The 16406-nt window shown below is 45.2% G+C and overlaps 1 protein-coding gene across 2 annotated transcripts in view; it reads left to right on the top strand.

Moving 5' to 3' along the window:
- cdh17 (cadherin 17, LI cadherin (liver-intestine)) overlaps window positions 1-16406 on the top strand; it is a 180159-nt gene that overhangs the window by 107223 nt on the left and 56530 nt on the right. For both annotated transcript variants that reach the window (XM_073027435.1, XM_073027523.1), the window contains exons 11-12: window positions 8253-8329; window positions 12428-12619. In XM_073027435.1, coding sequence (XP_072883536.1) covers window positions 8253-8329; window positions 12428-12619 — 269 coding nt within the window. The remainder of the gene's footprint in view (window positions 1-8252; window positions 8330-12427; window positions 12620-16406) is intronic.

Consider the following 16406-nt stretch of genomic DNA (forward strand, 5'->3'; position numbering starts at 1 on the left):
TTAGGGTTGGTGAGCTGTGGACATGCTATGTTGGGGCTGAAAGTACAGCAACAGTTCCGTTCTGCTCTCAGATTATGTTGGTCATTGACTTAAATGATACACTTCATTGTTTGTTCTTAACGTTATTAAAAACTCATCCCATCTCAGACACTGTCTGTTCAATCTCCTGCCATCTGCTAAGAGATATAGAAACATCCAAGATAGTAACTGCAAAAAACAGCTTCTTCCTGAGGGCTGAATAATGCTACATCCCGGCTTGCCAATTGCCTTTGAGTGTTATGGACTATCAATGCCACTTGTTGCAAGTAAATGTGTAATTTTTAAAAATTAAACCATATCGCATGCATCGTAAACACCTGTTTTGCATGGACTGTAGCACTGCAATCTCATTGTCTTGAGCAATGACAATAAAGTTCTGCTTTATTCTAAAGAAGATTATGTCTTCTGTCTCTGAGGTTAGCAGAAAAATTGGCTTTTCTGGGTGCCTAGACTCCCCACTCACTGCAGTGAAGGGTCCTGCTGAAGGTGTCTCGGCCCGAAACGTCAACTGTGCTTTTTTCCACAGATGCTGCCTGGCCTGCTGAGTTCCTCCAGCATTTTGTGTGTGGTGCTTGGATTTCCAGCATCTGCAGATTTTCTCTTGTCTCATGGCTGTCCATAGGGTTTCTCTGTCCATTCATGCATAATTTTTCAACTCGTTCAGGAGGTCCCCAGTCCAAAATTGTCAGGAATAATGATTTCTGGAAGAGTAGACGTAAAGATAATTGACCAATGAGATAAAGCAATGAATATAGAACAGAGAACATAGTACGTTACAGATAGTACAGGCCCTTCAGCCCACAATGCTGTGCCGCCTTTTAACCTAATGTAAAATCAATCTAACCCTTCCTTCCCACATGGCCCTTTATCTTTCTATCATCCATATGCCTACCTCAGTGTCTCTTAAGACCTCTGTTCCTGCAGAGCTGCGCAGTAACTGAGATGCTCCCACACACATAGCCTTCAATGCGGTGCAGCTGGAATTTCCTTCTACTTAATGTTAAAATAATTTTAGAATCTGTTAATATAATTGTGAAATACCTTGTAATTAGTTATGTATTAACAAATATAATACATAGATTTACTAAATTATAAGTGTACCGCAACCTTTAATTTGAAACATTTTAGAGCTTCAGTGTATTTGCATTCTCAGTGTTTCATGTTACAACGCTGTTACAACCTGAAACAGTAAACACAGAATGGAAGCCGGTAGCTCACTGTTAATAAACTGTTGGCCCACTGAACATCAATGCCATCTAGTCAAAACATTTTACTTTTGCCATGTTCCTATCAGTTGTTTTGACTGCCTGACATTGCTTGTTTGTGTTGTCAGTCGTGGTTTGTGTTTGAATGATGTGACAAATTCTACCTGGCCGTGTAAACGTTTCCTGCTCAGAGCAATGGTTGGCCCACGTAGCCGTAAGAAAAAATAGAGGGAACGTTGCTTAAGACCATAAGACCGTAGAACATGGGAGCAGAATTAGGCTTTTCAGCCCATCGAGTCTGCTCTGCCATTTAATCATAGCTGATTTATTATCCCACTTTCCTGCTTTCTCCCTGTAAACTTTGATGCCCTTTTTAATCAAGAACCTATCACTCTCCTCTTTAAACATACCCAATGTGTTAGCCTCTGCAGTTGTTTGTGACGAGTTCCACAGATTCACCACCCTCTGGCTGAAGAAATTCCTCCTCTCCACAATTGTAAATGTACATCCCTTTATTCTGAGGCTGTGCCTTCTGATCTTAACCTCCCCCACTATCAGAAACATGCTCTCCACATCCACTCTGTCTAACTCTTTCAATATTCAATAGGTTTCAAAGAGATCCCCCTCATTCTTCTAAACTCCAGTTGTTACAGGCCCAGACCCAACAAGCACTCCTCTTGCATTAACCCTTTCATTCCTGGAATCATTCTTGTGAACCTCCTTTGAACGTCTTTTCTTAGGTCAGGGGCCCAAAACTACTCACAATACTCAAGTGTAGTCCGACCAATGCCTTATAAAGCCTCAGCACCAGGTCCTTGCTTTTTTATTCCAGTTCACTCAAAATGAATGTTAACATTGCATTTGCCTTCCTTACCACCGATTCAACCTTCAGGGAATCTTGCCCGAGGACTCTCAAGTCCCTTTGCACCTCTGATGTTTGAATTTTCTCCCTGTTCTGAAAATAGTCTATGCCTTTATTCCTTCTGCCAGCGTGCATGACCACACACTTCCCTACACGGTATTCCATCTCCCTCTTTCCCCTTTCTTTCCAGTCCTGATGGAGGGTACATAAGAAATAGGGGCAGGAGTCGGCCACCTGGACCGTCAAGCCTGATCCGCCATTCAATAAGATCGTGGCTGATCTGGCCATGGACTCGTCTCCACCTACCTGACTTTTCCCTATAACCCTTAATTCCCCTACTATGCAGGAATCTATCCAACCTTATCTTAAATATATTTACTGAGGTAGCCTCCACTGCTTCATTGGGCAGAGAATTCTCCAGGTTCATCACTCTTTGGGAAAAGCAGTTTCATTAAATCTTAAGGCTATGTCCCCTAATTCTAGTCTCACCTACCAGTGGAAACAACTTTCCTGCCTCTATCTTATCTATCTCTTCATAATTTTATATGGTTCTACAAGATCTCCTCTCATCCTTCTGCATTCCAGCGAGTATGGTCCCAGGCGACTCAATCTCTCCTCATAGTTTACACCCTTCATCTCTGGAATCAACTTGGTGAACCTTCACTACACCGCCTCCAAAGCCAGTATATCCTTCCTTAAGTAAGGAAACCAGAACTGCACACAGTACTCCAGATGCAGCCTCACCGGTACCCTGTACAGTTGCAGCATAACCTCCCTGCTCTTCAATTCAATCCCTCTAGCAATGAAGGACAACATTCCATTTGTATTCTTGATAGCCTGCTGCACCTGCAAACCAACCTTCTGTGATTCATGCAGCACTCCCAAGTCTCTCTGTACAGCAGCATGCTGCAATCTTTTACCATTTAAATAATAATCTGCTCTTCTATTTTTCCTTCCAAGGTGAATGACCTCACATTTACCAACATTGTACTCCATCTGCCAGACCCTTGCCCACTCACTTAATCTATCCATATCTCACTGCAGATTCTCCGTATCCTCTATCCAGTTTGCTTTTCCACTCAATTTAGTGTCATCAGCAAACTTAAAAACACTACATAAAAACACAAAATGCTGGCAGAGCTCAGCAGGCCAGTCAGCATCTATGGAAGGAGGTTGTGACTGTCTGGCCATAGATGCTGTCTGGCCTGCTGAGTTCTGCCAGCATTTTGTGTTTTTATTTATTTCCAGCATCTGCAGATTCACTCATGTTGCCTTTAAAAACACTACACTTGGTCCCCTCTTCCAGGTCGTTAATGTATATCATGAACAGTTGCAAGCCCAGCACCGACCCCTGTGGCACACTGCTCATCGCTGATTGCCAACCAGAGTAACACCTATGTGTCCCAATGCTCCGCTTTCTATTGGTTAACCAATTCTCTATCCATGCCTATCTATCTCTATCAGCTTGACCTGCTGAGTTCCTCCAGCATTTTGTGTGTGCTGCTCTGGATTTCCAGCATCTCTATTTATTTATTATATCCCTCGTGTTTAATATGAATATATGTTACACAACCATGGAATATAATTTTTTCCCACATTTTTATCTGGCAAATTTGTCTAAAGAATCCCAGAAGGGAGCCACCTTCATGATTTTAGTTTCCTGTAGTCTCTGCAGCTCCAGCAGTCACAGCCATTCAGTTTATTTTTGCCTGCGGTTTTGGCAGACACTCTTAGCCTGTTTTCTTTGGAGCTATCACTGGCTGGGAGGGCTGTGGTTTGGGAATTAGCATCATTACTTCTTGCTTTATACACAAGCAACCAGGAATAACTGTTGTGGAAACTACACAGAAAACTATAGCACAGGAACAGGCCCTTCGACCCATCTAGTCAATGCCAAACCATAGATCTGCCTAGTGCTATTGACCTGCATCTGGACCGTAGACTTTCATACCTGCCCATCCATGTATTTATCCAAATTTCTCTTAAAAATTGAAATCAGCCCTGCATCCACCACTTGTGCTGGCAGCTGGTCCCCCCTATGAGTAACGATCACCCTCAACCCTTAAGCAATGACCTCTAGTTCTAGTTGGACCCAACCTCAGTGGAAAAAAGCCTGTTTGCATTTACCCTATCTTCGTGTAGATGTGCTCAGTGATGGGGAGAGCTTTACCGTGATAGTCTGAGCTGATCCACTACTTTTTGTAGGATTTTCCATAACAAGGCATTGGTGCTTCCATACCAGGCTGTGATGCATCATCAAGGAGCCCCACTACCCATACTGTGCTCTCTTCTTGCTGCCGCCACCAGGAAGAAGGTACAGGAGTCTCAGGACCCATGTCATCAAGTTCAGGAACACTTATTACCCCTCAATACTATCAGGCTCTTGAACCAAAGGGGATAACTTCACCCAAATTCACTTGCCCCATCATTGAAATGCTCCCACAACCTATGGACTCACTTTCCAAGACACTTCATCTCATGTGCTAAATATTTATTGTTTATTTATTTATTATTATTTCTTTCTTTTTGTATTTGTACAGTTTGTTGTCTTTTGTGCACTCATTGAATGTGAACGTGATGTGGTCTTTTATTGACTCTATTATGGTTATTATTCTATTATGGATTTATTGAGTATGCCCAAAGGATAATGAATCTCAGGGTGACATAAATCAAGGCACTGAGTTCAAAAGTCATGTTGGGACCTTGTAGAGCTCTGGTTAGGCCATCTGGAGTTCTGGTCTGTTTTGCACACGGTTCTGGTCACCCCACTGTTAAACGATGTTGTGGCTTTTGAGAGGGTGCAAAGCAGGTTTACCAGGATCACACACAAACAAGAGAAAACCTGCAGATGCTGGAAATCCAAGCAACACGCACAAAATGCCGGAGAAACTCAACAGGCCAGGCAGCATCTGTGGAAAAGAGTAGGAGTGATGAAGGGTCTTGGGTTGAAATGTCAACTGTTTACTCTTTGCCACAGATGCTGCCTGGCCCAGTGAGTATCTCCAGTATTATAGATAGATAGTTGGATATTTTATTGATCCCAAAGGAAATTATAGTGTCACAATGGCATTACAAGTGAACAGATATAAATATTAGAAGTAGAAAGAATAAAAAATTAAGTTAACACAAACAGTCTACCAGGAGGGGATCATCACTTCCCCGGCTATAGGTTGACTCACTATAGAGCCAAGGGATAAGAATGACCTCATATAGCGCTCTTTGGAGCAGCGCAGTTGTCATAGTCCAGAACTAAAAGTGCTCCTCTGTTCAGCCAAAGTGGCATGCGGAGGGTGAGAAACATTGTCCGGAATTGCCAGGATTTTTTGTAGGGTCCTTTGTTCTACCACAGCCAGTGTGACCAGTTTGACCCCTGTAACAGAGCCAGCCTTTCCAATCAGTTTACAGAGCCTGTTGGCATCACCCGTGTTGATGCCATTGCCCCAGCACACCACCGCATAGAAGATTGTACAGGTGACGACAGACTGGTAGACCATGTGAAGGAGAAGCCTGCATAGTCCAAAGGACCTCAGTCTTCTCAGGAGGTACTGGTGACTCTGTCCCTTTTTATACACAGCCTCTGTGTTGGTGTTCCACTCAAGTCTGTCATCCAGGTGCACCCCCAGGTACTTGTAAGTCCTCACCACAATAGTAACAGGGAGCAATGCAGGCTTAGTCATCACCATCTTCTTTGTCTTACTAATGATGTGTGTGTTCCTCAGTTTTACCAGGATGCTGCCCGGTTTAGTGGGTATGTGCTATCGTGAGAAGCTGGATAAGCTTGGGTTGTTTTGTCTGGAGTGGTGGAGGCTGAGGGGAGATCTGATAGAGGTTTATATGATTATGAGAGGCATAGATAGAGTAGACAGATAATATCTTTTTCTCAGGGTTGAAAAGTCCAATAGCAGAGGACCTGCTTTTAAGGTGAAAAGGGATAATTTTAAAGGAGATATGAAGGAATTTTTCTTTTACTCAGAGTTGTGGGCATCTGTAATGTGCTCCCTGGGGTGGTGGTAGAGGCAGAAGCAAGAGGGACTTTCATGAGACATTCAGATAGGCACGTGAATGTGAGGGAAATGGAGGAATATCAAAATTGTGTAGGTAGGAGAGATTCATTTTTTAAAATTTACTTTTTAGCACAACACTGTGGGCCGAATAGCCCGTTGCTGCATTGCACTGATCTATGTTCTAAATGGGGCATACGGGACAGGAAGATGCCTCAGAATCACATGATTTGGGAGGACCCCATCAAGTTGGTAGAGACAGTGCAGAGGTTACCTACCTTTTTTATGCATGGTCCCCTACCCTTAACCCAGCTATACAAAGAGTGAGAGCTGATTTTGTACCACTGGAAAATGACACTGGTGAGGTAGTAATGAGGGGCAAAGAAATGGCAGGTGAATTTAGTAAGCATTTGCTTCAGTCTTTAATGTGGAAGACGCTAGCTGTATGCCAGAGGTCCATGCATGCCATTGCAGTTACAAAGGAAAAAGTGCCAGGCAAACTCAAAGGTCTGAAGGTGGATAAGTCACCTGGACCAGATGGACTACATCCCAGAGTCCTGAGAGAGGTTGCTGAAGAGATAATGGATGTATTGGTCATGATCTTTTAAGAATCACTTGATTCTGGCATGGTCCCGGAGGTCTGGAAGATTGGAAATGTCTCTCCGCTCCTTAAGAAGGGAGGAAAGCAAAAGGAAGGAAATTATAAACCAGTTAGCCTAACCTCAGTGGGTGGGAAAGTGTTGGAGTCTATTATTAAGGATGAGGTTACAGGATATTTGGAGATGAATGATAAAATAAGTCAATATGATTCCTGTCAATGGAAATCTTACCTGATAAATCTGTTAGAGTTCTTTGAGGAAGTAACAAGCAGGGTGGACAAAGGAGAGGCAGTGGATGTCAGTTACTTAGATTTTCAGAAGGCATTTGATAAGGTGCCACACATGAGGCTGATTAACAAGATAAAATCCTATGATGTTACAGGAGAGATATTGGCATGGATAGAGGAATGACTGACAGGCAGGAGACAGCAAATGGGAATAAAGGGGGCCTTTTCTGATTGGCTGCTAGTGACTAGTGATGTTCCTCAGGGGTCAGTATTGGGACCACTACTTTCACATTGTTTGTCAATGATTTAGATAATGGAATTGATAGCTTTGTGGCAAACTTTCTGGATAATATGAGGATAGGTGGAGGAGTAGGTAGTGCTGAGGAAGCAATGTGATCACAGCAGGACTTAGACAGATTGGAAGGATGGACAAAAAAGCGGCAGATGGAACCCAGAGTTGGGAAATGTATGATCATGGATTTTGGTAAAAGGAACAATAGTGCAGACTATTATCTAAATGGGGAGAAGGTTCAAACATCAGAGGTGCAGAGGGACTTAGGAGTCCTGGTGCAAGACTCCCAAAAGGTTATTTTACAGGTGTAGTCTGTGGTAAAGAAGGCAAATGCAATGTTGGCATTTATTTCAAGGGGAATGGAATATGAAAGCAAGGAGATAATGCTGAGCCTTTATAACACACTAGTCAGGTTGCAACAAGCTGGAGGAACTCAGCAGGTCGGGCAGCATCTGTGGAAATGAACAGTCAACATTTCAGGCCGAGACCCTTTGTCAGGACTGAAGAGGGAGGGGGCAGGGGTCCCATAAAGAATGTGGGGGAGGGTGGGAAGGAGAAGGCTGGTAGGTGCCAGGTGAAAAACCAGTAAGAGGAAAGATCAAAGGGTGGGGGAGGGGAAGCAGGGAGGAGATAGGCAGGATAGGTGAAGAAGGAATGTAATGTTCTACTACACTATGTGTAGTAGAAGAAGGCAGTATCATGAGAGAGGTGATAGGCAGCTGGAGGAGGAGGTAGAGTGAAACTAGAATGGGGGAAGGGAGAGGGAGGGAATTATCGGAAGTTAGAGAGTTACCAGAGGGTGGAGGGAGAGGGGGAAGGGAATGGAGAGAGGGGGAAAGGGGAGGGAGAGAGATTTGTTTGTTGTAAGTTTGATTTTTGATGCACCTAACAAATACCCTTGCACTAAAGTGCTAAGCGAGTCCAGGCATTTTTTCCCCTTGGTCATAACCCAAATATCTAACATTGAGAATCTATTTTAATCCAAATTTAGACTATATTGTAATTGAAAAATCTTATTTTTTTCCAGGACTAAGCACCGAATGCCTTGTCAATATCTCTGTTATTGATATCAATGACAAGATTCCAATCTTTGAACAGTCACAGGTAAATATTAAGCCAACACAGAGTCATAGAGTCATATTCAATGTCTGAAATATTTAGGCACTGGAGATTCTGCTGGAAAACCAGAACACACACAAATGCGGGAGGAACTCAGCAGGTCAGGCAGTATCTATAGAAGGGACATTTTGGGCCAAAACCCTTCGTCAGGATTGAAGACCTTCATCTATTCCTCTCCATAGATGCCGCCTGACCAACTGAGATCCACCAACATTTAATTTGTGTAGCTCTGGAATATTTGCTGGATTATTAAGGGTGCTGGATGCAACATATTTATGTGGCAGAATATGGGATTTCCCCTCCTCCTTCCCTTTCTCCCATGGTTCACTCTTCTCTCCTATCAGATTCCTTATTCTTCAGCCCTTTACCTTTTCCACCTATCACCTCCCAGCTTCTTACTTCATTTCTCATTCTCTACACAGCCATCTTTCCCCTCACCTAGTCTCTCCTATCATCTGCTCACTTCTTACTCCATCTCTCATTTTCTACCCACCCACCTTCCCCCTGACCTGGTCTCACCTATCACCTGCTAGTTTGTACTCCTGCCCTTCCCCCCACCTTTTTATTCTGACTTATTCCCTCCCCCCCCCTTCCAGTCCTGATGAAGGGTCTCAGCCTGAAATGTCGACTGTTTACTCCCCTCCATAGATGTTACCTGACCTGCTGAGTTCCTCCAGCATTGTGTGTGTGTGTGTGACTCTTCTGATTGTGAACTGTTTTCCCCATACTTCAAATGTCTGGTTTGATCTATTCTGCTCTGATTGAATTCAAAACATCTTTACTGAAGCACATTTTGTTCCATATCTGATCAATCACCTCATCCGATTTATTGATTTAGAAATAGATAGATAGATAGATACTTTATTCATCCCCATGGGGAAATTCAACTTTTTTCCAATGTCCCATACACTTGTTGTAGCAAAACTAATTACATACAATACTTAACTCAGTAAAAAATATGATATGCATCTAAATCACTATCTCAAAAAGCATTAATAATAGCTTTTAAAAAGTTCTTAAGTCCTGGCGGTAGAATTGTAAAGCCTAATGGCATTGGGGAGTATTGACCTCTTCATCCTGTCTGAGGAGCATTGCATCGATAGTAACCTGTCGCTGAAACTGCTTCTCTGTCTCTGGATGGTGCTATGTAGAGGATGTTCAGAGTTATCCATAATTGACCGTAGCCTACTCAGCGCCCTTCGCACAGCTACCGATGTTAAACTCTCCAGTACTTTGCCCACGACAGAGCCCGCCTTCCTTACCAGCTTATTAAGACGTGAGGCGTCCCTCTTCTTAATGCTTCCTCCCCAACACGCCACCACAAAGAAGAGGGCGCTCTCCACAACTGACCTATAGAACATCTTCAGCATCTCACTACAGACATTGAATGACGCCAACCTTCTTAGGAAGTACAGTCGACTCTGTGCCTTCCTGCACAAGGCATCTTCAATATAGAAGATGCAACATAAAGTTATGGGTGCCATGGTAGTGTAGTGGTTACCATGACACTGTTACAACTCAGGGCATTGGAGTTCAGAGTTCAATCCCATCATCAACATTGATGAAGGTAGAGCAGTAGATGGATGTAGTGTATATGGATTTTAGCAAGCCATTTGATAAGGTATCCCATGCAAGGCTTATTGAGAAAGTAAGGAGGCATGGGATCCAAGGGGACATTGCTTTGTGGATCCAGAACTGGCTTGCTCACAGAAGACAAAGAGTGGTTGTAGATGGGTCATATTCTGCATGGAGGTTGGTGACCAGTGGTGTGCCTCAGGGATCTGTTCTGGGACCCCTACTCTTTGTGATTTTTATAAATGACCTGGAGGAGGAAGTGGAGAGATGGGTTAGTAAATTTGCTGATCACGCAAAGGTTGGTGGTTTTGTGGATAGTGTGGATGGCTGTCAGAGGTTACAGCGGGACATTGATAGGATGCAAAACTGGGCTGAGAAGTGGCAGATGGAATTCAACCCAGATGAGCGTGAGGTGGTTCATTTTGGTAGTCAAATATGATGGCAGAAGATAGCATTAATGGTAAAACTCTTGGCAGTGTAGAGGAACAGAGGGATCTTGGGGTCCGAGTCCATAGGACACTCAAAGCTGCTATGTAGGTTGACTCTGTGGTTAAGAAGGCATCCAGTGCATTGGCCTTCATCAATCGTGGGATTGAGCTTACGAGCTGAGAGGTAATGTTGTAGCTACATAGGACTCTAGTCAGACCCCACTTGGAGTACTGTGCTCAGTTCTGGTCACCTCACTACAGGAAGGATGTGGAAACCATAGAAAGGGTGCAGAGGAGATTTACAAGGATGTTGCCTGGATTGGGGAGCATGCCTTATGAGAATAGGTTGAGTGAACTCGGCCTTTTCTGCTTGGAGTGACGGAGGATGAAAGGTGACCTGATAGAGGTGTATAAGGTGTACAAGGCATTGATCGTGTGGATAGTCAGAGGTTTTTCCCAGGGCTGAAATGGCTAGCATGAGAGGGCATAGTTTTAAGGTGCTTGGAAGTAGGTACAAAGGAGATGTCAGGGGTAGTTTTTTTATGCAGAGAGGGTGGTGAATGCATGGAATGGGCTGCCGGCAACGGTGGTGAAGGTGGAAACGATAGGGTTTTTTAAGAGACAACTGAATGGATACACGGAGCTTCGAGAAATAGAGGGCCATGGGTAAAGCCTAGGTAGTTCTAAGATAAGGACATGTTCGGCACAACTTTGTGGGCCAAAGGGCCTGTATTGTGCTGTATGTTTTCTGTGTTTCTGTGTATCCCCTGTAAGCAGTTTGTACGTCCTCCCCATGGAATGTGTGGCTTTTGTTATAAGGATCTACCCCTTAGTAATAATGACTAGAGTGACAGAGGGAGATTCTGTAATTACGGATAAGTGTCTTTATTGTCTCAACGGAAAAGCACATGAATTTACACAACCAAACACCTATGTTTTTCTAACCCTCCACGAACAACCAAAGAATAGAAAAAGTTATATCTAAAAGGAGTCTATGATGGTCATGTGTTCCTCATTGTCCCCACATGACTGAGGTCCTCCATATCCACGATGGTAGGACTCCAGTGGTTGGAGTTATCACTCTTTTGCATTTGAAGCTCCTGACATTTATAGTGTTCCTCATCAGTTAAAATAATGCATCTCCATTCCATTGGCTCTAGGTCGCATGAGGTTGCAGGGTCACCTTCTTTTTTGCTTTGGTCCAGGGCTACAACCAGCATTGTTCTTTGGTCTCGGCCCACAGCCCCTGACTGCTTCAAACCAATCAAATCCTGTGACCCAGACACAGTCCAATGACATTACAGATTGCTTCTCCTGCAAGCCTGCCAGTTCACATAATAAATAACTACTCACCTGAGAATGGTCTCGGGTTTAGCAGGTCATTGCTGGAACTCCTTATGTCCACGTCCAGTTGCTCTGTTTAGATTATCCCAGAGCGAGAAGCGGTTCATCAAAGAGTTCACAAGATGGGGGGAGTGGGACTGCAAAGACAGTCTCACAAAATGGCCACCTCCATCTCATTCACGAGCAAAGACCATCGGTTTGTCTACTTCCACTGTCCTTGATTCATTTGAATTCACTGATTTGTAGACTGCAGTTCTTTCTGGCCAACAGTTTCCTCCGGGTGCTCTGGTTTCATCCCACAGTTCGAAGATGTACCAGTTAGGAGTTTGATTGTTCATTGTAAAGTGTCCTGTGATTAGGCTGGGGTTAAATCAGGGGTTGCCGGTAGTGCTGGAAGAGCTTAATGTGTGTTGTATCTCTAAATAAATAAAGTGATTTGTTATTGACTATGCATGCACATTGCTTTTATCTATAAATAAAAACACAAAATGCTGGCAGAACTCAGCAGGCCAGACAGCATCTATGGGAGGAGGTAGTGACGACGTTTCGGGCCAAAACCCTTCATCAACACTCCTGATGAAGGGTTTCGGCCCGAAACGTCGTCACGACCTCCTCCCATAGATGCTGTCTGGCCTGCTGAGTTCTGCCAGCATTTTGTGTTTTTATTTATTTCCAGCATCTGCAGATTCACTCGTGTTGCTTTTATCTATTGTTGTTTTGTGTTTTGTTTTCCTAGTATGGTCCAATCGTCTTAAACGAAACCGTTCGTGTAGGTAACATGGTAATAGAAATTCAGGCTACAGATGATGATGAGGCTTTCACGGGCAGCTCTGAAATACAGTACAACGTTGTCGACGGTGACAAAAATGGAATTTTCAAAATAATAACCGATGAAAGCACCAATAAGGGAATGGTGAAGCTGGCTAAGGTAAAGGAATGAAAAAATTCACTGCTTCAATTGCTTATGTTTAAAAGGCCGTATCTTTGATATACTGTACCAATTTTTTTGATTGAATGGATTAAGTCCTGTGAAATTCATTGAGTATATTTAAAGCGGTAGTTGATCAGTTCTTGATTAGTCAGGGTGTCAAAGGTTATGGGGGGGTGGTGGAGGCTGAAGAACGGGGTGGAGAGGAATAATAAATCAGTCATGATTGAGTAGTGTAGCAGAATCGATCAATTATTCCAGCTAGCACCCCCCAACCCTCTCTATCTATTAACCCAGTCCCTGCACTGTAAACACTTTAAACCACTTTATATAATGCTATTTACATTGTAAATACATGCTGCTGTTTATGATAGGTCCTTAACAGTCAGATAGTAAGGGTGTCAAAGATTATGGGGAGAAGACTGAGGAGTGGGGCTGAGGAGAGGAAAAAAGGATCAGCCATGATTGAATGGCGGAGCAGACTCGATGGGTCAGATGGCTTTGTTCTGCTTCAATGTCTTATGGTCTTAATATCAGCCATGATGGAAATGTGGAGCTGATTTGATGGGCTGAATGGCCTAATTCTGCTCCTCCTATGGTCTTATGGATCTGATACAGTTAGGTGGCCCAGTATGGTATTTAATGCATTGGCTCTGGAGAAGACTGTAAGACCAAAGATATAAGATCAGAAATAGACCATCCGGCCTATCACTTCTGCTCCACTATTTGACCATGGCTGATTTATTTTCCCTCTCAGAACCATTCTCCTGCCTTCTACCCACAACTATTGATACCCTGACTTATCAAGAACCTTTCAGATTTATATTTATTCATCACACGCACATCAAAACATACCATGAAATGCATCATTTGCTTTGCCGAAGGATGTGCTGGGGGCAGCCCGCAAGTGTCTCCACACATTCTGCCGCCAACATAGCATACTACAGTGCTTAGCAGAACAGCACAGAACACAAAAAGCAACAAAACAATAACAGTAAATCAAACCCTATTCTTCTTTTGTACGCTCCCCCCCACCACCCCAAACTCCACATACACAGTCCTGTAACTCCAGAACTCCAGCCTCCGGTGAAGTTGCGGATTTACAGACTTGGGGCTCCAGCCACTGGGCCTGTCTTCTGGACTTCAAAGTATTTAATATCCAAGAATGTACGTGATATACAACCTGAAATTCTTACTCTTCACAGACATCCACAGAACACAAAAAAAAACAAAGAATGAGTGACGAAACATTAGAACCCCAAAGCCTCTCCCCCCACTCGCTCCAACAAAAGCAATGACCCCCACCACCCGCCATGCAAGCAGTAGCAAAGCCCCTGGAAACCGTGATCCAGAGTCCATCAAAAACGACTGTCCATCCCAACACCAACATCTCAAAGGCTCTCTCTCATCAGCGAGGGAGAGAGAAATATTGCTCCTGCAGCAACAAGATGGGAGCTCACTGTTCTGATGTCACAATCTGCCATGTTGCTTGGCCGAGTCCCTTGACTCGAGGACCAACAGACTCTCACTCACTATCAAGAGAGAGAGAGAGAGATTGCTCGAGTGCAGGGGCCTTTGACAGCAGCACATACCGCCTGCTGTTTCGATATTTCAGTCACCTACAACGCTTCAGTCAGTGACACCAGTGAAGAACAGGGTTCTTTGGGGTCCACGGGTCCGCACCCTGAAAGCGCATGTCTTCCAGCTGCACGTGCACTCTGAGAACAAGAACGCACCTCCCATGGGCAGTCGTGGTTTGAGGCTGCAGCTGTAGATCACGGAGGCCGACAGGTGTGTGAATGTCACTCCACTCCACGCATGAGTGCAAATGTTATTCAACTCTTTAAGAAGGGTGGAAGGAAATTATAGGCCAGTTGGCATAACCTCAGTGGCTGGAAAGTGTTGGAGGCCATTATTAAGGATGAGGTTTCGAGGTACTTGGAGACTGATGATAAAAAAAAGTCAAAGTCATCATAGTTTCTGCAAGGGAAAGCTTGCCTGACAAATCTGTTAGAATTCTTCAAAGAAGAAACAAGCCACTGGACAAAGAAGAAGTAGTGGGTGTCATTAACTTGGATTTTCAGAAGGCATTTGATACAGCGCCACACATGAGGTTACTTAACAAGATAAAATCCTCTGGCATTACAGGAAAGATATTAGCAGAGATAGCAGAATGGCTGAAGAGTGGGAAACAGCAAGTGGGAATAAAAGGCACCTTTACTGGTTGGCTACCATGAATAGTGGTGTTCCTCAGGGGCCCGGTTGGCTACCATGAATAGTGGTGTTCCTCAGGGGCCCGGTTGGCTACCAGTGAATAGTGGTGTTCCTCAGGGGCCCCGGTTGGCTACCAGTGAATAGTGGTGTTCTTCAGGGGCCCGGTTGGCTACCAGTGAATAGTGGTGTTCCTCGGGGCCCGGTTGGCTACCATGAATAGTGGTGTTCCTCAGGGGCCCGGTTGGCTACCAGTGAATAGTGGTGTTCCTCAGGGGCCCGGTTGGCTACCAGTGAATAGTGGTGTTCCTCCGGGGTCCGGTTGGCTACCAGTGAATAGTGGTATTCCTCAGGGGCCCGGTTGGCTACCATGAATAGTGGTGTTCCTCAGGGGCCCGGTTGGCTACCATGAATAGTGGTGTTCCTCAGGGGCCCGGTTGGCTACCAGTGAATGGTGTTTCTCAGGGGCCCGGTTGGCTACCATGAATAGTGGTGTTCCTCAGGGGCCCGGTTGGCTACCAGTGAATGGTGTTCCTCAGGGGCCCGGTTGGCTACCATGAATAGTGGTGTTCCTCAGGGGCCCGGTTGGCTACCATGAATAGTGGTGTTCCTCAGGGGCCCGGTTGGCTACCATGAATAGTGGTGTTCCTCAGGGGCCCGGTTGGCTACCATGAATAGTGGTGTTCCTCAGGGGCCCGGTTGGCTACCAGTGAATAGTGGTGTTCCTCAGGGGCCCCGGTTGGCTACCAGTGAATAGTGGTGTTCTTCAGGGGCCCGGTTGGCTACCAGTGAATAGTGGTGTTCCTCGGGGCCCGGTTGGCTACCATGAATAGTGGTGTTCCTCAGGGGCCCAGTTGGCTACCAGTGAATAGTGGTGTTCCTCCGGGGTCCGGTTGGCTACCAGTGAATAGTGGTATTCCTCAGGGGCCCGGTTGGCTACCATGAATAGTGGTGTTCCTCAGGGGCCCGGTTGGCTACCATGAATAGTGGTGTTCCTCAGGGGCCCGGTTGGCTACCAGTGAATGGTGTTTCTCAGGGGCCCGGTTGGCTACCATGAATAGTGGTGTTCCTCAGGGGCCCGGTTGGCTACCAGTGAATGGTGTTCCTCAGGGGCCCGGTTGGCTACCATGAATAGTGGTGTTCCTCAGGGGCCCGGTTGGCTACCATGAATAGTGGTGTTCCTCAGGGGCTCGGTTGGCTACCATGAATAGTGGTGTTCCTCAGGGGCCCGGTTGGCTACCATGAATAGTGGTGTTCCTCAGGGGCCCGGTTGGCTACCATGAATAGTGGTGTTCCTCAGGGGCCCGGTTGGCTACCATGAATAGTGGTGTTCCTCAGGGGCCCGGTTGGCTACCATGAATAGTGGTGTTCCTCAGGGGCCCGGTTGGCTACCATGAATAGTGGTGTTCCTCAGGGGCCCGGTTGGCTACCAGTGAATGGTGTTCCTCAGGGGCCCGGTTGGCTACCATGAATAGTGGTGTTCCTCAGGGGCCCGGTTGGCTACCATGAATAGTGGTGTTCCTCAGGGGCTCGGTTGGCTACCATGAATAGTGGTGTTCCTCAGGGGCCCGGTTGG

Source organism: Hemitrygon akajei, chromosome 1, assembly GCF_048418815.1.
Source record: "Hemitrygon akajei chromosome 1, sHemAka1.3, whole genome shotgun sequence".
In the NCBI taxonomy this organism is placed as follows: domain Eukaryota; kingdom Metazoa; phylum Chordata; class Chondrichthyes; order Myliobatiformes; family Dasyatidae; genus Hemitrygon; species Hemitrygon akajei.